We start from the raw sequence: 22,524 nt of genomic DNA, 5'->3' as shown, positions 1-22,524 counted from the left end.
TGTGATTCCAGTAAACAGTTTCTGCGTCAAATGGAAATGACTGGTCCCACTGGTGGTTTTCTCATATACCGTGAGATACACAAAGATGATTAGGAGTCTTTTTATTTTTATGTCAGACATTCCATGTCCATTATTAGCTGAACTTCAATACCAACACACATTTTTCAGTTCAATGATCTTCTGATTTAATAGTCAGATGAACATGAAAGTAAAGTGATTGACATTGTGAAACACTGCAGCACAGCACGCTGTGACACTTCAAATTGTGTCCTATGGTTTTAACCATCACAGTAGCAGCATGTGGGAATGAGGATGGGGTCCACCTCAGTGGAATCTTGACTGTTCGTGATTTGAACCGTTAAATTCCTTTCCCACTAGGCCACCACTACCAAATTCTACCAAACAAGGTGGAAGTTTGAGAACCACTGCTGTTCAGCTTTTTTGGCTGTTGAACCCTTCCTAAATTAATAGTGTTGTTATATTGTTTAATAATCAAATTCATTCTATAAACTTTAGTAAGTGTGTTTTAACATTGTTGCAATTTTCTATTTCTTACCAAGTAACAATTTGAATTTTGGTTCAAATATGATAATTTATTGTAGAGCATAAAGGACATGTTCACAAGCCCACCAATTGAAAAGTAAATTATGTAATTCATTCAGTTGCCAGGAAAAGGATGTTTCCTAACTGACTTCACACTTTAATGAGACTATCTTCTCGTTATAAGATAATGGTGGCTACTGTTGATGTCTGGCAATATTGAATAATTTTATCAGTAGGTCGAACAGTACCATTACCTTGCTATTGTCACCTTTAATCATCACTGTGCTGTGACCACAAGGAAAGTGGAGTAGAATGGCCCCACCCTGTTGTAGAATGGATCTACCTTGCTGATGGACTGGAACGTCATTGTGTGACTTATTCTGAGAATCCGTGCCCCCCTGTCCTGTTGAAGCTCAACTACTGATCATATTACCATAATACATTAGTTAGACGAACATGTTGACTTGTAGTTTAAAAGTCCGGCTTTACTCTGATTAACCCTGTCATCGATAGTCTGTCGTGTCTGTGTTTTTGTAGTGCAAAAATACTATCATCATATCACCCGATTTTCTCACGTGAACGCTGTTCTCCCTTGAGAGAACGAGACACGTGTTGCATGCAGAAACGCTGCAGCTGTACACAGTCGTAAGATCCGTTAATGATCTGTCTACTGGATAAAATTAAGATGGTAATTAAGCCTCTCGGAGGCAGGTGTGATGAATCTACATATCTAAGACATCTGCCCATACATTACCAAGATTATACCAACAGAGGCCTGATAAGGACAAGGAGGAAAAAGCAAAACACGTAGATGCTGATGGTTGTAGATGATCAGGAGAGGGAAAGCTGTGCCGCTCCGTTTCAGAGAAATAGACATTCGACTGTGGAAACCGAGTCGTTCATTGTTAGCGAATTGGATTCTTTATCGCCTGTAAACTGCCAGCTGTTTATTGCTGAGCCCTTGTGGCAGTGAAAGTGAAGCGGTAAACAGGGAGCGTACGCGATACGGAAGTTGTGCTGTTTCAGCACTCAGGCCATCCCAGATCCTGCTGGTGCAGCTTTTAACACGGCACCAATCACAAGAGGTGTAAAAGGACCAAGACAAATCAGCGTGAGGGAATGTGAGCGGTGTGTAGAGGTGATGGGTACAGATTCCTTCTGTGGAGCTGCACTCGACAAAATAAGGCGAAGTGAAGCTAACGATCAAGATCATTTAAACAAACTAAACATTAGCTATTATGATCATCTGTGACTACTCTGGAGGGTCATGACCTCATCGCTGAGCCTCATCCAGGTTACTTGAATTATCTTCTGCTACGAAGGTCTGGGAAGCTGGAATGATTTGTTCCTCTGCAGTGTTGCTGCTGTTCCTCATTTATTAAAAAAGGTTCTTTAATATGACATTTACTTAAATTACATTAATAGTGTTAATCATGTATTTAAATATATGATTAAATGCTCTGAAAGCTTAATCATTCAATAGTATTGGATTAGAGTATAGTAATAAAACAAAATTCAGTTGTTATTTCTAGAAACAGTGAAATACTTTCTAAGTCCAGGGCATGACAGTTGCTACATTTCCATTGCTTTTATCTTTTCTTTTATCTTTAATATTCCCTGCCACCACCCTCTTTGTTTCCTTCGGATCACTACAAGTGGTCCTCTGTCAGACCTACACAGAAGTGTCAGATAAATAACTGGTTGGTCCTGCAGTCACTCCGATATCACTGGCAGGGATATTCCTGTCCTGGAAGAAGGAGACGTTGGGAATTTGAACATCCCTCCGCTGCCAAGTTGTATCTCATCCATGATGCAGCTGGAGGAAGGGGTTAATCCTTGAACCTTGGCAAGGCAGCTGAAGGACATTAGCATGGCACTTCTCTCTCACATTGCAAGCCACCGCGGGCCCAACAGAAGTGTGAAACGGAAACTCCCTAGCTCCTTCTGTAGGTTTGAAGTGTTTCTGTACATCCACAGGTCAAAGTTATGGTGCGTATATGCCCTTCCCATGGGAATCACGACACCTCGGAGTCCATGTCCTTCCTGAAGGTCGATAGCCACAAGAAACAGCTGACCCTACTGGAGACTCCCTTCAACATGCACCATGCAAGTGGACAGAAACGCCCACCCGCTGCTGCTCCAAAAATGTTCACCTTCGATGCCATCTTCCCCCAGGATGCATCACAAGTAAGTCCTCCGCAGAGGTTAAGTGTGTTAATGAGGTCAGCATAACAGAATATGCTGAGCACTGAATGAAGCTGCGTCTACAGGCTCTTCTCATATAGGATTATTACACAATCACTCGCTCACGATTATTGCATCTGACCACGATTATTTCTATAAACAGAAATTGGCTTTAAGCCAGACGAGAAAGGAGAACCTGATATAACAGAGGGGGCGTTGACTTCATGAAAGAAAGGTGTCAGTCCGAGAAACTATTCTATTCAAAACTATGCTGTTCCATCCCATCAACGCTGACTCACTGGAAGGAGAGAATAATTATAAGTCAGGTTTTTGACAGCGGTTCCCTGATGCAATATGCACACAAGAATAAGTCTAGGTTTAATGCTAAAATGAAAAATTGACAACGAAATGGTTAATTGCAATGTTTTGCATGATTAATAATTGTCGTCTATAATTGAATGATTGGCAGCCCCAGTTGTCTGTGTGGTGCTTCCCTCTCAGTCAGAGAGTAAACTCTTCACTAAGTGGGTAGGTGAAGAGTTCAGGGGATCCATGTCATCGTGATGAAAACAAGAAGGCGACGCCGCACTCGTTCCCTCACTCGTCCTGTCTCCCCGCCTCTCTCTCTCTCTCTCTCACGCGCACGCTCTCTGACACACATATGCTCAGAAGCGTGGCTGAGATGAGATGATGCCACAGCTGCCAGGGAAGTGACATCTCACTGATGACTTCCTCAGTCAGATAAAAGGGGCAGGTCTTCTTCTGCAGCATGACATGGTAACTCTATTTCAGCTGAATATAAGGGAATATGTGCTGGATTTGGGAGGAGCAGGGTAATTAACTTCTCAGTGTATAGAGAGAATATTTTATTTAGGTATAAAAATTTGTATAGGTCTGTGAGTAAGTCATCACTGTATTGTCACATACTCCCAAAAGAAAGTGTGTGTGTGTGTGTGTGTGTGTGTGATTGCAGCATGACACTCTTCAGCAACCTAAATGGAATACTGACTACGACTAAATTTTAATTGTCACATACACAGTCATACAGGGTATGATATGCAGTGAAATGCCTGTGTTGTGGTTGAGAGCTCATATGGCCTGCAGGAAGAAGCTCCTCCTCATTCTCTCTGTGTTGGACTTCAGGGAGCAGAAGCACTTCCATGATCGCAGCAGAGAGAACAGTCCATTGTTGGGGTGGTTGAGGTCCTTCACTATCTTGCTGGCCCTGGTCTTGCTGTAGATCGATTGAAGGTCAGGGAGCTTGGTACCGATGGTGCGTTCAGCTGATCGAACCACCTTCTGTAGGGCTCGCCTGTTTCCCGTCAGGATGCTCCTATGGTGCAGGAGTTTAGACGATCATCTGATGGCTCTGTTTTATTTACGTCTGGTGTGAATTCTGCCTGATCCCTGTTTTGTATCCACAGGCAGAGGTGTGCTCAGGAACAGTGGCCGAGGTCATACAGTCAGTGGTGAACGGAGCAGACGGCTGCATCTTCTGTTTCGGCCATGCCAATCTGGGTGAGCCACGTTGTTCCTTTGACCCAAAGCTGGTCACCATTGATTTGTTATGGGCTGTAGAGTCGTACCACAGGGTGGGCCATTTATATGGATACACCTTAATAAAATGGGAATGGTTGGTGATATTAACGTCCTGTTTGTGGCACATTAGTATATGTGAGGGGGCAAACTTTTCAAGATGGGTGGTGACCATAGTGGCCATTTTGAAGTCGGCCTTCTTGCATCCAGCTTTTGTTTTTTCAATAGGAAGAGGGTCATGTGACACATCAAATTTATTGGTAATTTCACAAGAAAAACAATGGTGTGCTTGTTTTAACGTAACTGTATTCTTTCATGAGCTATTTACAAGTTTCTGACCGCTTCCCATTTTATAAAGGTGTATCCATATAAATGGCCCACCAACCATTCCCATTTTATTAAGGTGTATCCATATAAATGGCCCACCAACCATTCCCATTTTATTAAGGTGTATCCATATAAATGGCCCACCCCGTACTACAAAAGTAAAGGGATTGTCACATGTGATACACAGCAGCACAGCACACACAGTGTGTCCTCTGCATTTATCCCATCACCCTGAATGAGCAGTGGGCAGCCATGACAGGCGCCCAGGGAGCAGTGTGTGGGGACGGTGCTTTGCTCAGTGGCACCTCAGTGGCACCTTGGCGGATCGGTATTCGAACCGGCAACCTTCTGTTTATGGTGCCGCTTCCTTAACCGCTAGGCCACCACTGCCCCGCTAGGCCAGTAGCTATAGCTTTAATCTAAGTCCCTTTCTGTGCAAAAAAAAATATCTAAAGACACAATAACTAATCTAGTTCAGGAATTGAGGAATTGAAAGAGAATTATCCCATGTCCCATCAAAAATCCATTTTCCAATAAATACTGTATTACCAAAACATGCTCATTATTATTATTGTTGTTATTTATTAGGACATGCACATGCAGTAGTTCAGAACAGCCATGCTGATTGTGATTTTTTAGTTAATCTCAGTAAAAGATGCAATCAAACATCACATCAAACATTCTACAGAAATATTGAGCAATGCTGCAAATTATCTGGTACCGAGTAATAAGTAAAGTAATATTTGATTAAGTTCAGTACATGTACGTCTTCTACTTGCCCTGCTGTCATCTCCCATTCAATAATCTTTGAGCTCTGATGTTACTCTGTCAGTCAGGCCTTTTTTTACAGCTGTTAATGAGATGTGTGATTCTGTCATAATTACTGATCTCACAGTTCTATAAATAAACCGTGAGCTGCTTAAATTGAACCAACTGCACCAATTAGAATGAGTTTGCATTCTTATTCTTATATTTTCTCTCGCAGGTAAGACATACACCATGATTGGTAAAGACAGCTCCTCCCAGAGCCTAGGAGTGGCTCCCTGTGCCATCCACTGGCTCTTCAAGCTCATCGAGGAGAGGAAGGACAAGGCCGGATGCAGGTTCTCTGTGAGGGTTTCGGCTGTGGAGATCTGTGGTCGTGATGAAGCCCTGCAGGACCTGCTGTCTGATGCGTCTTCAGGCAGCTCGCAGGGCAGCATGTCTCCAGGTGTGTACCTACACGAGGACCCTGTCTCCGGATCCCAGGTAATACAATTCAATTTGTTATTAAATTGCCTTTGCTGTGTGTATTTCCTGATTAAATTGTTGTATTGTGAACCCCACTGTACACTGATGTCTTTTTAATGGCCTCAGTGTGCTGAGCTCACTGCCAGGCTTTGTATGGATTTAATTGATTTGGCCACCATGCCCTTGTTTAGCTCCAAAATCAAGCTGAGCTACATGCGTGGTCAGCAGAGAAGGCTGCCTTCTATCTGGACACGGCCCTGGCAGCCCGGAGCACCAGCCGGCCAGACTGCGAGGACGAAATGCGCAAGAATTCCCACATGCTCTTCACCCTCCATGTCCACCAGTACCGCACGGAGAAGAGTGCTAAGGGAGGAAGTATGTGTTCTGTGTATGTGAGTGTGTCCTTGTGCCATTAACTGGGTGAAGAACCTTGCTGCTGTGCATGTCGATGTACTTTTCAGTCACAGGACCCTCCAGTGGATCAGTGCCACACCATTAAACCTTTCATTTGCTGGGTAAATTTTCTGATCTGCTAAATTTAACTGAATTTGCCTGCTCCACTGCTTCTTCACTGATTTGGCAATTTTGTGCCAGTTGCATTTACGTTTATTCAGAGTGACTTACAATCAGTAGTTACAGGGACAGTCCCCCTGGAGACATTGGAGGTTCTTGCTCAGGGACACAATGGTACTAACTGTGGTACTAACTGTGTTACCCACAGTTTGGTTCATACAAATGAAAATGAATTAGTTCACATTCATAGTTCATTAAAAAATAAATATTATCAATAAAAAAGTTTTCTCTTCCACAAAATGAACTGTAAAAATCTCTGCCTATATTTACAAGGCAATTTAAAAGAAAATCCATAGGTTACTTTTTTATATTAAAAAAATGCTTTAATGCAGAATGGATCCAGCAAAAGTATAATGAGGGCTTCAAAAGCACATAAGACAAAAGCGCTACTCTCACAAGAGGAAACGACACTCCCTTCACATTCATCATCTGTAAGAATTTGCTTTCAGTTCAGCATTCATAAAAATAGTAATGTGTTCAATGAGTGCCGTTCATTGATTGCATTAAAAAGAATGTTTCAACAGGACATTTATTAATTTGCATAATTTGATTCCACCTATTGTAGGAAAGGCAGTCTATACATTTTCATTAGTACAGCACAGCCACCGTCATTAGCATTACACTCGTCTCTGCTCCACTTCTGCACAGGTTCTCGCCTCAACCTGAATTCATTTGTGTTCTGTATGTTCTGAGGCTGCGGCTAAGTCCCCCACTGCTCGGTCTCACGCAGCTTTTTTAGACCATACGGTGGAAGCTGTGAAAGGCTGATTTGCATTACCATTCCTTAGAGAGTTTCCAGAATCCTGTCATGAGGTTAATGGTCACTATTGTATTCCATGCTTAATCATACGGTTTTTGATTTGTGGACCAAAAAGTTATTATCATTATTTTTTGCCCCAAATACAGTTTTCTGGATTCCATTTGGCTGGAATTACATGAGTTCTCTCTTCAGAATAAGCAGTTTTTGTTTCTTGTCCAGTTTCTGGGGGACGCAGCCGTCTGCATCTCTTGGACCTGGGTAGCTGTGAGGTGGATGTCAGCCAAACAAGGGATGGAGGTGGAGGCCAATGTCTGTCACTCAGCGCCCTTGGAAATGTCATTCTTGCTCTGGCAAATGGAGCCAAGCATGTCCCATATAGGTATATAAAACACAAATGGTGTGTTTGTGTGTGTGTGTGTGTGTGTGTGTGTGTTTCTCTCCGTATAATATAATGTAATATAATATAATATAATATTTGTTTGCAAATTGTAGATTAAAGTATATTAAAAAAGTTAAATATTTGCCATTAGTTGCTGTGCATAGGTTCAGAAATGTGTTTGGTTTGCTAATCAATGGAGCCAATTAGCTTTGTTTGAAATGGGAAAGCTGTGGGAGGTTGAATGAATGGTAGTGGGAGGTTATTGATGGCATTTATATTATATGGATATATGGATCATGTCCTGAAATTGGCATTATGGAAAAGCCTGTGAGAATGTTCAACAGAAAATAAACAATATACTGTTTTAATTTCTTCTTGGGCTGATGATAAAATAGACAACCAGAAAAAAGGTGGTGCAGGTTGCCTCAGTCAGCCATCAGAATAAAAGGAACCAGTCATGCCAAGTTGTGCAGGAGTGGGGGCTGTCAAGCTTGGTGATTTTTTTTTTTTTGCCTAATGACATCCTTTTTTGATGTATTTTTCAGGGACAGCAAGCTCACCATGCTACTGAGGGAATCTCTGGGCAACATCAACTGCAGAACCACTATGATCGCCCACATCTCTGATTCTCCAGTCTGTTATGCTCAGACCCTCACCACTGTGCAGCTGGCCTCGCGCATTCAACGCATGAGGCAGAAGAAATCTAAGGTGAAAAAATGTGTGTGGGTATATTCTCATTTCTGGAAGCTGGCAGCCCTGCTTAGTTTCAATTGAAAAGTCATATTACTAGAAATGGGATTTGGGTCCAGTGTCACGTTTTCTTTTCATATTGATTTCCCTGGGGAAAAGGTAGCTTCCAAGCAAATTAAATCTATATATAATTATCCATACATTGTGCAATTGAACATATTTGAAAGGTGCTGTCCAATGTAAGTGATTTCATAGTTTATAGTGAGATTTATTTTGTGTAATTTGTTTTGAATGTTGATATATTTCCCCTTTCTGCAGTATGCGTCCAGCTCATCTGGTGGTGAGAGCTCTTGCGAGGAAGGACCGATTCGCCGGCCACCACATTTAAGACCGTTTCATCCCAGGACTGTAGCCCTTGATCCAGACATGCCTTTGTTGCTGAACAGTGACCCAGACTACTCATCAAGCAGTGAGCATTCCTGTGACACAGTGATATACGTTGGGCCTGGAGGGGCCCACATTTCCGATCGTGAGCTCAGTGATCATGAGGGCCCTCCTGCGTTTGTTCCCATCATCCCCTCTCTTAACAAGAAGCGTGTGAAAGAAAGCCCCGTGTCAGATGGGGACCACTTCAAGTGTAACACATTTGCTGAACTACAAGAACGACTGGAGTGCATTGATGGCAGTGAAGGCCAGTCCTCTTTTACAGGAGAATGCAAGGGATCCCAGGCAGTCTCTAAGCATCACAGTGGAACTTCCAAACCCCCAGAGGAGTCTGTCAAGGCATTTCCACATGCTTCAGCATCCAATCACCCACTCCCACTTCAGACTGAAACAGAACATTCCATCTCACAATCTGCCTTGTCCTTACCACAGAACTCTGAGCCTGTTGTACGAGAGAAGGTGTATCTAAATAAAGGAACGTTACCAAAGCATGACACTGTTCCATCTCTTCCAAGTTCATCCAGAACAGAAAGTTTTATCTCAGTTGGCCGGACACCCCCAGTGGGAATGAGCCAACACACTTTGAGGCAAGGTGAACACAAGAGCCTGACTTCCTTTGAAAGACCTCCTCAAACAAGGAGGACCTTGGAAATGGGTCAACTTCGGGCATCCCTGAGGGGCAGGTGCCTTGAAAGGGATTTACTAAGAGCCACAGTTACTTTGCAGCAGCCTGTGTCGCTCAATGGGGAGGATGAACTGGTCTTCACATTGGTAGAAGAGCTGCCTGTAAATCTGGTTCCAGATAATGGTAGACCATCAAGCATCATTAGCTTTAACAGTGACTGTTCCTTGCAGGCCCTAGCCTCTGGTTCACGGCCAGTCAGCATCATAAGCAGCATTAATGATGAATACGATGCCTACACCTCTGAAATGCTCAAATTGGAAAGGAACCCAGAGACAACCAGGCAGTCAGGTGAACAGGTGTTTGCCTTCCATGGAAGTGGTCAGCTGTCCACCTCTTGCTGGTCCAGTGAAATGAGTGTGTGCACACCGTATAATGGAGGTTCTTCCAAAGGCCTCAAATGTAGGAGTAAGACCAAGAGAGCAGGAAGCACCTCCTCTGTCCTGATTTCACAGAACATAGCCAAAAACACTCTGGGTGACAGTGGCATTTTCTTTTCAGATGCTGACAGTGAAACAGCAAGCCCCTGCAAACACTTCCAATCTTCTCCAGAAACCAAATCATTCCTGAGAGGCCAAAAAACAGGAAGAACAAATACGTTAAACACCTTGCAACCAACTCATGCTCATGCTACTTTACCCAGGAAAGCAAAGCCTACCTCATCCGTTGCTCCAAGCACTAGCTGTAGCCGTGACCTGCTAAAGCAGGAATGCAAGCCAGATGACACATTGTTTCAGTCAAGTTGTGGACCAGTTGATCCCAAGTTGAATGAACATGGTTCCTTAGGCAAGCCGTTTAGAAATGTCCAGAGTGTTATTCCTTGTAGGAAACCAAACGGAAACAGCAATAGCGTACCTCGACCACCCAAAGCACAGATTTACTGCACAAGCCAGAGAGTTGTAGATGGCTGTGAGAGGTCCGGTAGCAAGAAAGGAGAGAGCCTCACCAGGATGCCACAGCTAAAACGAGGAGCCACCACTCTTGGGACTGTCTCAGTACAGCACAGTTCAATGGAATCTATGTTGGAGAGTGAACATCTAACAGCAAGCATACAATTCTCATCCTTGGGAAAAAGAAATAATGGGCAGAAAGGCAGCATACCTTCAAAGACAGAAAGCATTTCTCCTCCTGCGCATCAATTTCAAAAACCCAGTCTGGATCTTAGGGTAAAAATTGCATTGTCACCTGGTGCAATTAGGTCACCCAGTGATGCAGGGAGACCATTACTGCCCAAATCATCAGCTTCTGTAGAGGAATTTGATGCTCAGTTTCGCACCGATTTTATTAGTCTCAAAACATCGAGCTCAAAGTCTACATCTAGTTTAAAAGCACAGGTAGGTAAAGGTGATGGTGGAAGATTCGTTGGTAGTCTGGTTTCCTTGGAACGATCCGACAGTGTAATTTCTGTGGAATCCAAACCTGGACACTCTAGAGAGAATAGTGGCACAAGCTTGGGCAACAATGGCAGATTTGGCAGGATAGTACCAAAGCTTGGTGTACCTGCTTCAACACCTAGTCCTGTTGCTACATCTACATCCTCAGCTTCTACTGGAACAAATAGACTAGTGCAGGTCAAAGCCAGTATCGGTTCTAAGGCTATTGGTACCAATGGCAACAAAACAAAGTCTTCATCTACAAATGGCTCAAAGACTTTAAGCTCTTTTACCAAATCCCTTACTTCAACTTCACGCAATGCTAGCCTACCTCCTTCTGGAAAGACCCCAACTCGCTCCATGGTGGGAGCTAATGGCAAGCCAGGAAGAGGCACTATAATGGGCACAAAGCAAGCTGTTCGTGCCGCTAACAGCCGGGTCAGTGAACTAGCTTCTGGGAGTCACAAAAAACACCTCAAGGGCTCTGCTGATCAGCCAGAGAGTGGCAGTGATGGGGCTGTACATCCTGGAAAGAGCTCAACACCGGTTGCACTGCCTTCACCTTACAGCAAGATCACAGCCCCTCGTAGACCTCAACAGTACAGCAGTGGCCATGGCAGTGACAACAGCAGTGTTCTTAGTGGAGAGTTACCCCCAGCAATGGGTCGCACAGCTCTGTTCTACCACAGTGGTGGAAGCAGTGGATACGAGAGCATGATCCGTGATAGTGAAACAACAGGCAGTGCCTCTTCCACTCATGACTCTATGAGTGAGAGTGGAGTGTCTACATCAAGTCGAGCCAGGGCTTCCAAGTCTCCTAAGAAAAGATCCAATGGTGAGTTTAGTGTACCATAGGTGCAAACTGTTTATTTGTTTAAAAAAATGCTTAGTGACACCTTTTCGTATCTTTCGTAATGTAATGGACAGTATATTGTGTAGATGTGTGGATTTTATCTGGCATTAAAACCTAATGCAGACACTGAAAATGCTTTTTGACTCACACACTTGAATGCCCTATGTATAGTCTGAAGAAACATATCAGTGATATGTTCTAGAGTCACTTTAAATATTAAAGAACATGCTTACATGCACAACCATGGTATACAGGCTATTGAACCTGCTTTCACATTCTTTTTTCAGGCCTCCAGAGGCGACGATTAATCCCAGCCCCCCTTCCGGACACTTCCTCCCTGGGTCGGAAGGCCGGAGCGACTGGGCAGTGGGTGGATTTGCCCCCTTTAGGTGGTGCTCTGAAGGAACCATTTGAAATTAAAGTCTATGAGATTGATGATGTGGAGAGGCTGCAGAGGCATAAAGAGGGCCTAACTACTGAGGTATGAATGAGAAAGAATGGCATGTTCATAAAACATGCTGTAAACTTCAGTAAACTCAGATCTGGCACTTTGATTTGTGGAAAAACAGCAAGGGAGAAAGAGAAGTGAGAAAAGATCAAGGCTTGGGCAGTGATGAATGAATGTTTGCTGGGCTGTCTGAGACTTGGCCAATCGCTCTTTATGGCCTAGCAGGCATGGGTCATTAACCATTCCCTGGAGTCAAACACAGACGCCCAGTCAATTGTGTGGAGAAGTCAAGAGGGAAAGACATTAACTCAGCTGAGCATTGCTGTGATTTATTTTCAATTAGGAAAAGATGATTTTCAGCTCCTTGTTGAGAGGAGCTGAGGAACCTGGCAGCATAATAAAAAGGGAGAACCCATTTATGTGTGTATGTTGCATTTGGGTGTAACTGAGATGAAAAGTAGATGAATGACCGTCAATTCATTATTTCCATTAGTGTGCACTTATTCAATTTTTCTCTTCTCTTCTCCATTTTTTTTCTGACAGCCGTTTCATGATGTTGAAAAGGTATGTTTGGAATAGATGGGCACAGTTTGTATCAGAAACTGAACCACTGTAACAGCTAAAATATTTTGTTCATAGTGTTGTGACTGCAAAAAAACAATTGCTTAGGTGCACAAATGTACTTTTTCACAAAAAATGAATCATTGTGATTTTTGGATAGTTTGTTCCTTGATTCCACCTTTCAGTAGCATGTCCTTTTTGTCTGTGCATCTGCCTAATCCTCAAACAAACGTATCTGCAAGTGATTAAGTGCCAGTGAGAGCTTAACATGGCTGCTAATTTTATTCCCAGTGCTATTCTAATTAATCCTGCCAGTGGGCAGGAGCTGACGTCCCTTGATTCAATTTGGCCAAATCTCCTGCAGTATAAACTGAAGCCTCACAGCAGGGCTGGCTGATACACGCCACTGAATGTTCATGGTGGATGGGTGCCCAGGCACCATCTGATTCTCGAACACAGGGCAGTGTGGTGTCGGTGGCCAGCGTGGGCTGCTACACCTCTTTTATGCTTTCCTGCAGGGTCTTCAGTACTTCAACGCTCGCCTCAGGATGCTGGAGAAGCGGCAGCAGCGGATCAGGGAGCTGAGGGCCAAGCATGAGAGGCTGAAAGGGGAGCTGGAGGACGCTAAGTCACGACTGATGCTGGACCCTGGCAAGTGGATGGGAGAGTGTGAGTACAGGATTATTTGGATATGAACGAAGCTATGAATACCACCACAGACCTGCAGCTATATATGCCTTTTGAGATGTTCCTCATATTGTCATACATGATGAGCGATGCTTGAGGTTTGCCTTGAGATATTCTCGTATCTCATTTAGACGCATTCTGACCTTTCACACTGTTAAACACAAACTATGGTTTGGTTTTTAAATGTAAGAATGAATAACAGCTTTCATTGTTCTTATCCACAATGCTCCATGTTCTATTGCCCAATTAATTGCATGTTAATAAATAAAAAGGCGGTGAGTCCGATGAATGAAAAGTGTTTTTATTAGGTGAAATTGCTGATGAAGGAAGGCTAATTCTTTTGTAAATAAAAAAAAAAAAAGAAAATCTCCTCACATGCGTACACCAAACCATTATCAGAAAGATTGTCCTTGTGAACTGGCCTCTACATGTGACTGTCTGGGCATGTGCAGACGTCTGTGAATCAATAAGGCATTATTTTCCTACAGCAATCTTCCCTTACCCCTGGCCAAGAGATCTTTACCATTCATCTGCAGCTGCTGTCTTGGGTAGAGTCCTGATGGGGGGTGATGTGCTTCACCAGTCACCCTTTTACAATTTATGGTGCAAATGAGGGGCTGTAAGAGCCACAGAGCCTGGGGCTCCATTCCACTCTTTCATTCCAGCAATGGAGGTTGCTCACAAAATAACAATATGGGACCTACAATACTGCATGTTATCATGTCACTCTGTTTAGAATTCTAGTTAAATATTCAATTGAACATTGCACATTGTTCTTGTGTGGCAATAACTTTATCAATGTCAATTGTAATACATGTCAACATGCAGCTTCTTAATAATTCTGAATACGAGACAATCTATGTTTGTTTTTTTAAGAAAACAGCATCAGAAAATTAGATTAATGAAAGCATTTAGATTAATTTGTCACAATTCAAACAAGTAACATAGATTAATAAATGTGCATTCATTCAAACAAATGAAAGGTGCAAAACTGTGTTTCTACAAATAAAAAAAGTGCTAATAAATGGTGATATTTCTATATGGCAGTGCTGGTGGCCCTCCCATTAAAACACTCAAAATATGTTTGTCATGATCATATGCAATATGCAAATTATGCAAATGATCTTCATGCACTGATAATCTTTAAATGTTGCAGACAATTACTGATTTATCAGTTTAAAAAAAAGTGTGCAAATGGCTGGTTGTTCAAGATGTACCACCCTTTGTACCTCCCTATTGAGATCTCCAGTGACTCAACTGAACAGAAACACAGAAATTTAAATGTTGGACTGGTATATATATCAGTGTCACCAATTTGATAAAAAATAAGGAGCAATAATGAGCATATCGTTATTTTATGGTGACACTAATTAGCATGCAGCATGTGATACATTGCCACTATGCTATACATTTTCTCGGTCATATAGTTTTATTAAGGACTATACAGTATGTTATACTTCTGGTGTACAGTTTACATCAATGAATTTTGTTTTCTTCATGAATCTAGTTGAGGTGGACCCAGACCTGGACGTGGAGTCACAGGACTACCTTGAAGCTCTGGTGCAGGCCACTGGTGAGCTGGAGTTCTGTGTTAACCTATGCAAGTCTCGTGTGATGATGGAGACCTGCTTCGACGTTGTGGCGTCGACATCAACAGTTCAAGGAGGTCAACAGGAAGTGGAAGTGTGAACAAAAGTGAGTTGAGCAGACATGGCTTTGGGCCATTATTAAAGGGCATCAAGAGAACTCATCTTGGTCCATTGTACAGCACTACCAGTTAGATTAAACAATGGCAATGGTTTGAATTAAGAAGAGACCTGGAAAAGACTGGCTGGACTTTTGGGGACTCAGTGTTGTTTCATTGCCGGAAAGTGCCTTGATCCTAAAAATTGCAACTTTTATTTTGTTGGTGCTAGATTTGAAACCATGATAAAATGGGGAAAAAAAATGTATTTATATTTGTCTCAGTCAATCAAATGCCATTTTGTATGGACTGTATGTATTAACTATAGGAGGTTCTTTATATGGTCCAGAACGAGAAAGTAGAGTGTAAGTGCTGACATACACACACCCTATAGGTTTCAGAAGAAATTACACACTAATAATAATTACACGCCTTCATGGTTTCATAAAAAATTGAAAATCGACAGAAGTTCCGCCTCTCAATCAGCAGTCAGCCCACTCACGTAAAAGTAGAAGACATAACTGACTTGACATTAGCAAACATTCCCCATGGAATATATCTTCAGTAGCACTAGGAAAGTATGGCCCAGAAACGCTCGTTTGCATCAGTCAGACTCAATAAAGGCTTGGTAAATTAGGATCTATTTATTTGAGTGACATCTCACCCTTTCACACAGCTCAGCCGGACTTCCTTGAAATGTGTAATGATGAATAACAAATTCTATAATGCAATGGCAAATAATAGATTCAGGCCTCAAAATCCAAATCTCTCAGGCTCTTTGTAAACTTTTTGCATGTATCCTGTCTATTTTGGTCATATTTATTTGCTTACTTATGTTTATTATTAATTTGTTATTTATTTTGTCTATTTAAGTAAAACTTTTTTACCTGTCTTTTTAAAATAAGTCTCAAGAAGGACTACCAAACGTTTAATGTATATATGTCATTCGCAATTTATTTGACATCTTTTTATAATGCTTTGTAAAGAAATTGGTGTTCTTTCTGCATTAATTGATAAGTCTAAATAAAGGTTACCTTTCGTCTTTGCAGCTCTTTGTGTTGTGGGTTTCAGTAAGAGATTAAATATGAATGGTGAATTATCATCTTGAACGGTTGCTTAGCTTCACTTATTTTTCTGTTATAAAAACTAGTCAGAAATCATCTATTGTGCTGGCAGCTTGAGCAAATGATGACAGTAATGCATGAATTCTGTAGTCTGCAGTACTAGCTGTACCCAGTCTTATATCACTATGTAGGAATTTAAAATATACAGGGCTACATCAGGAATCATTATTTTTAGTACATTATTTAACACCATTGTGTATACAGAATCACACTACAGAACTTCAACCTACAGTCGGGTCCATAAATACTGGGACATAGACACAATTCTAATCTTTATTGCAGACTTTCAGCTTGAGTTTTCAGCCTTGTGTGTGTTATTCTCTCATTTACAGGGAGCAGTTAAAGGGTCTAGAGTTCATTTTAAATTCAATCTCATTTTTAATTCCTATCTGCATTTGGAATCTGTTGTGGTCGACTCTCAATATGAGATCCAAGGAACTGTCACTGATACAAGCCATCATTAGGCTAAACATTCTTAAAAAGCAACACACCGGTGAACTCAGCAGCACCGAAAGACACAGAAGACCACGGTAAAAACTGGGCTGGAAAATAGTGAAGAAAAACCCCTTCAGATCAAAATCACCCTCCAGGAGGGAAGTGTGTCATGGTCAACTATCAAGAGAATACTTTACCAGAGTAAATACAGATGGTTCACCACAAAACGGGAAGGCCAGATTAGACCTATTGTTCTGGAACAACATCCTCTGGACAGAGAAGATCAACTTCTTCCAGAGTGATTGCAGGAGAAGAGTATGGAGAATAAAAAACTGCTCATGATCCAAAACATGATAATTGAAACATGGTGGTGGTGTCATGGCGTGGGCATGTTTGGCTGGCAGTGGAACTATTTCCTTGAATTTATTGATCATGTAACTGCTGACAAAAGTGTTTTGTGCAATGTTATATTCTCATATTCATCCAAATGCTTAAGAACTCACTGGATGGCGAATCAATGACCTGAACAGTAAAAAGTGAAAGTTTGATTTATGACTGTTAATTTGTCCCATTACTTTTGGTCCCTTAAAATGTGGGAGGCACATATGACGGGACATGGTGGAAAAGAGTAGGGAGGACTAAGGCAGGTTAATCCGGGGTGTTTGGACTTGTGTGAACAGAGAGGAGGTGTTGTAACAGTCGTGGGTCGATGTGTGGGGGCGCTGGAATTCTGGGTCTTCAGAAGTGGGTCAGTAAAAGCAGGATCCAGAAGACGAGAGAACAAGGCAGAATCGGCAGCGGGCATTGGTCCGTATCATCGGGGTCCAGATCAAGAGTAGGCCAGGGCAATCCAGAAGTCAATAAGGCAAAAAGGGTCAAATGGCAAAAGGCCATTCCAGGCAAGAACGAGAAAAAAGGCAAGCAATAAAATTTAAATGATTATTATTATTATTTAAATAATTGAAAATGAAATTAAAGTTGAAAAGACTGCAGTTGTCATGCCAAGGCAGGGCTAGGCAGGCGCAGCCAGTCACATACACACAAGGGTTCTAATCACTCCCAACTGAGGCGTGTTCCTCCCTCACTCCTTTATCCTGAATTTTTTACTTGTTCCTGTTTTGCTGCTTTTCTGTTCTTTTCCTGTTTTTTACTTTTCCGGCTGTGGAATAAAATCCACGTTTTTCACATGGCATGAAAGCAAGTCCTGTTTGTTTCATTTCAATTGTGGTGGTGTATAAAGCCAAAAAGATTAGAATTTTGTTGATGGCCCAATGTTTATTGACCTGACTGTAATTTAGCAATCATATAAATCCAAATAATGTCTTAGTTTGTCATAATCTATGTTAAAAATGAAAGAAGCCAATAAAACTTCAGAAAATAATTATGTGTAAGGAGAAAAAAAGTACAATTCAGACTTTTTGCTAAGTGAAATGTGGCTGAAATGTGGTGTGCCTGTCCAGCTTTTCTTGAACTTTATTATTTGTAACCCACTTCAGAAAATGTACAAATCATCCACATATGTAATTTTGAAAAATTTTGAAGTGGTTTATACACATGAAACCAGTTTTGCACATTTCTGTGGCTGGTCGTAGCCTAGTGGGTAACACACCTGCCTATGAACCATAAGACCGCAAAGTCTCGGGTTCTCCAGGGAGACTGTCCTTATAAAAGCTGATTGTTAGTGGCTCTGGATAAGGGAGTCTGATAAATCAAAATTTCTGAATCGCTTTCTCAATTTTTGTGACAAGCTGTTGCATACTACATCATACATTTTTTTTTGTTCTTGCCAGTGTACTAAATGCTCAGCCTTTTTTTGCTGTAGCCATTACCTGCATATCACATTTGTGGATTTTTCACGTTGACAAAAAGATAATAATACGCAATGCACGAATACATAAATGTGGCTTCAAGTGCTCAAATCGCTCTGTGTTGCTATGGAGATTATTTTGCAGAACACAATATGAAACGTTTGTGGCTTGTCTTCTTTGGGTTATAAGTCCTATTAAAGCTCCATAGATCAGTGAGTGTTAAACATGCACTCATGTGTAATCAGGTGTATGTTAAGGCTTGTTTGATGCTAATGTAATTAGCAAGCAGTGGGCCAATGCTGACTTTACTGGACACAGAAGGCCCATTTGGGGTAATGTAGCTACACAGATGGCTGAAGCCAAAATAAATTCAATGCCATAAATGAATCTCTGTCTGCTTGTCTAGTCAATAAAAGGTGGTCCTTGTAATGAATATTATAAAATTAAATAGTGGAGTGTAGGGGACTGTTAAGAGGGACTATTCAGGGTCCCACATTTTACGAGAGGTTTGACTGTGAACAGCAGATGTGTTGTTCAAATCCATAAATAAGAGAGAAATGTTTCTTCTCTGCCAGTGGAACTATTTCCTTGAATTTATTGATGATGTGACTGCTGACAAAAGTCATTTGTGCAATGTTATATTCTCATATTCACCCAAACGCTTGGACGGAGCATCACTGCGCAGATGGACAATGACCCAAAAGCAATGACCTGAACATTTTCCCTTCCATGAAGAACAAGCAGGAACTGAAGACAGTGGCAGTAGAAGCCTGGTAGAGCATCACCAGGGATGAAACCCAGCGGCTCGTGATGTCTAAACATTCCAGACCTCAGGCTGTAATTGACTGAAAAGGATTTGCAACCAAGGATTAAAAAGTGAAAGTTTGATTTATGACTGTGAGATAAATCAAAATTTCTGAATCACTTTCTCAATTTGTGTGACAAGCTGTTGCAGATTTTTGTCCACTTTATATCACATCATACAAAAAATCTCCATTGATTTATAACTTTGTTCTTGCCAGTGTACTACATTAAGGTACTCTGCCTTTCATGCTGCTGTAGCCATTACCTACATATCACATTTGTGGATTTTCCACTCTGTTCTCCATCTGCTGAAATCTAAACTCCGGGGTTCAAAACAGGTTCAATGTTGAGAATGAAAGCATGGGAGACAGTAGCGGTGGCCTAGCGGGTCAGAAATTGACCTGCAATTAGAAGGTTGACAGTTCGAATCAGCCAAGAAGGTCATAGGTTAGCTGTTTAGGTCATCAAACAGTGTTATTTATTGATCTATTTATGTTTAATTAATTTAATCAGGCCATATTCAGAGCAACATGTCCCAAAATCGCAACCATGCAATTTTCTGTACTTTACCATTACACATGAAATATAATTACACATTTTAATACATTGTACCAGCACTGCACATCTGGACTCAGTAATTACATCCATTATTCCGGAATTGCTCAGATACCAGAGGGCAGTGGTGGCCTAGCGGACCAGTCATCAAGAGGTTGCTGGTTGAAATCCTAAACCAACCAAGTGCCACTGAGGTCCCCGTGAGCAAAGTACCGCAGTCTCACATCCTCGTAATAGACATTTATTTCAGACAAATTTTTACTTAAAGGCAGTCCTTTACTTGAGATGCTTAATCTGTCAGGTTGTTTACTGCTTACTCTTCCCCGAAACAGCAATATAAACTGCATTTACTGACTCGTTTGAGAGCAAATTAGTTTGCATTCAGCAAAGCAAGCAATCATTTACCCTGCTCACAAGGAGCAGTCGTTACCAGAAGCTCTCTTCTGTCTTAATTACGCCCTGTCACCAGACAGCACTACTCGCTTATGCTGATGCAAAGTGGAACCCACCCACCTGTTCTGCTGAGGTTCTCTCTTCTGTCTAATGATCAGTTGTGTCTAATGATTTTCTTTTTTAGAAAAAGAGTCACATATACGGTGGGGAAAAAAAAAATATGAGCGAGGTCTGTCATTTTAATAGTAGGTACATTTACATTATATACAGAATGTAAAAAAAATCCAGGAAATAACATTGTGTGATTGTTAAAGAATGTATTTCTATATGGTGCAGAAAGAAATATTTGACACACTTTCAAACAAGCAAGAATTCTGGCATCACAGACCGACTCCCACCGCCAGCATAGCCAAGACCTTAGAGCACCAGGGACAAGATTGTACTGCAGCACAAGACTGGGATGAGTACATCTACATTAGGCAAGCAGCTTGGAGATCAACTGTTGGAGCAATTATTACAAAATAGAATCACTGACAATCACCCTTGACCTGGGGCTTCATGCAAGATCTCATCTTGTGGAGTTCAAATGATCTTGAGAATCGAGAGAAAATAGCCAAGAACTACACGGGGGAACTGGTCAGTGACCTGAAGAAAGCTGGGAACACAGTAACAAAGGTTACTATTAGTAGCACGTCGAAACGTCCCCCTGCTTGAGCCAGCACATATCCAGGCCCGTCTAAAGTTTGCCAGAGGCCATCTGGATCCAGAGAAGGATTGGGAGAATGTCATGTGGTAAGAGGAGACCAAAATTGAAATGGGATGGGACGACTGATCCATATTAAGGAAAATAATGAATGTATGTATATGAAAGGCCATGTATTATGAGATTTTGGGCCTAGCCTGTCTCGAGACCTCAGTCCAGTAGAGAATCTGTGCCCAGCGACAGCGCCAAAACCTCACAGCTCTTGAAAAGATCTGCACAGAAGCTAAACCAGCTAAAGTGACTGCAAACCTGGTGAAAACCTACAGTAAACGTTTGGCCTCTGTCATTGCCAATCAAGGTTACAAGGTGAACTTCTTTTTGTTTACCAAATACTTATTTTCTGCTCCATATACAAATAAATACTTTAAAAAAACATAAAAAGTGATTTGCGGTATTTTTTTACATTCTGTCTACCTGTGATTTAAAAAAAATGAGACTGGTCTGTGGTAGAAGTGGTAGAACTTGCACAATTGGTGGCTGGCAAATACTTTCTTACCTTCACTGTATCTTCCAATGAAGGTAGACATTTGTAAGCAGTTGGCAGATGGTGCTCAATGAACACGACTGAGGGGCACTCAGTACATTTCCATGCACAGTTTAGCCAAACAACAGTTACATTTAGGAGTTCATTTACTACAGACTACTGTCCTTGCTCCAGTTTATGTGCATGAGAGGTTCTTGTGGTACTCATGTGTAAATCCATTTATTGACTGTTGTAAGTCAGACTGCACTATTATAGGTCAGCTTGTTAGTATTGCAATGTTTCTGGTACACCTATAACATCACAATAAACGTCCTGTATTATCTGAAATCCAAAACTTGTAGAGGGAACAGTGGAGCAACACCTTGTTCAGTTTGGGTCTGAATTTATACATTAATGGGTAGCTTGACTATCAATCCTGGTGTTTATTTGTTAATTTGGTATGATAATTTAGTTAATTTAATTTGTTAATTCAATATTATTTGGTATGCTTTTTCAGTTTGTCACGACCGAGTAACAGCACAATGCACAGTATGCGAAAAATAGCTCAAAACAAAAATAAATAAATACATTCAGAATTAAAAATTACTCAGAATTAATTATATTTAAATTATTTTCCATTATTGCATCCATGTTTGCTCCTCTGTTGCTTTTGTCCTCAGAAGCCATGACCACACCCAGTCCTTCTGCACAATGCAGATGTTTCTCAGGATATTTCTCTGTATTGGTCACCACTGCACCCCTGGCCCCTTCCAATTCACATCTTTAATCTGCTGTTCCCAGCCTCAAAACCTCAACTAAATGTCAGAAATGCCTAAAGCATGAGCATCAGTACAGGATAGCCCCTCTGCTGCCCTTGTGCATTTGCTAATGAATATGGATGACTGTGATTAACATTCTGCGAGGCAACATAAATCACAATTATAAAATTCAACAATTACTCACAGCTGCATTTAGATTAAAGAGTGCTGACCATACAAAAAAGGGGGGAATAAAAATGTAAAAAAATTAAAGGTTTCATAAAAGTGACATACATATTTATTTGTTGCTATCAGTTTAATAAAATAAAAATCAAATGTAATTTGGCCTTAAAGTGGTTGCTATTCTGTTACCCTGCCCCTAGTGGCCTAACTTGTGTTTTACTTCCATTAGTAAACACAGACCCTCAATACTAAATGTCGTTGATAATTCGTCCTCTCCCATGGTG

At 41.4% G+C, this 22,524-nt stretch overlaps 1 protein-coding gene across 3 annotated transcripts in view; it reads left to right on the top strand.

Moving 5' to 3' along the window:
* Positions 1-16,002, top strand: part of kif26aa (kinesin family member 26Aa) — a 61,361-nt gene extending 45,359 nt beyond the window's left edge. For all 3 annotated transcript variants that reach the window (XM_029002976.1, XM_029002978.1, XM_029002977.1), the window contains 11 exons: positions 2,521-2,730; positions 4,152-4,245; positions 5,576-5,838; positions 6,012-6,195; positions 7,373-7,532; positions 8,078-8,240; positions 8,541-11,556; positions 11,862-12,055; positions 12,566-12,586; positions 13,102-13,252; positions 14,778-16,002. In XM_029002976.1, the coding sequence (XP_028858809.1) occupies positions 2,521-2,730; positions 4,152-4,245; positions 5,576-5,838; positions 6,012-6,195; positions 7,373-7,532; positions 8,078-8,240; positions 8,541-11,556; positions 11,862-12,055; positions 12,566-12,586; positions 13,102-13,252; positions 14,778-14,959 (4,638 nt within the window). In that variant the 3' untranslated portion in view covers positions 14,960-16,002. The remainder of the gene's footprint in view (positions 1-2,520; positions 2,731-4,151; positions 4,246-5,575; positions 5,839-6,011; positions 6,196-7,372; positions 7,533-8,077; positions 8,241-8,540; positions 11,557-11,861; positions 12,056-12,565; positions 12,587-13,101; positions 13,253-14,777) is intronic.
* The last annotated feature ends 6,522 nt before the right edge of the window (positions 16,003-22,524 follow it).

Source organism: Denticeps clupeoides, chromosome 14 (assembly GCF_900700375.1).
Source record: "Denticeps clupeoides chromosome 14, fDenClu1.1, whole genome shotgun sequence".
Classification (NCBI taxonomy): Eukaryota; Metazoa; Chordata; class Actinopteri; order Clupeiformes; family Denticipitidae; genus Denticeps; species Denticeps clupeoides.
The sequence above is the reverse complement of the archived record's forward strand: the minus strand, read 5'-3'. Positions and strand labels throughout refer to the sequence as shown.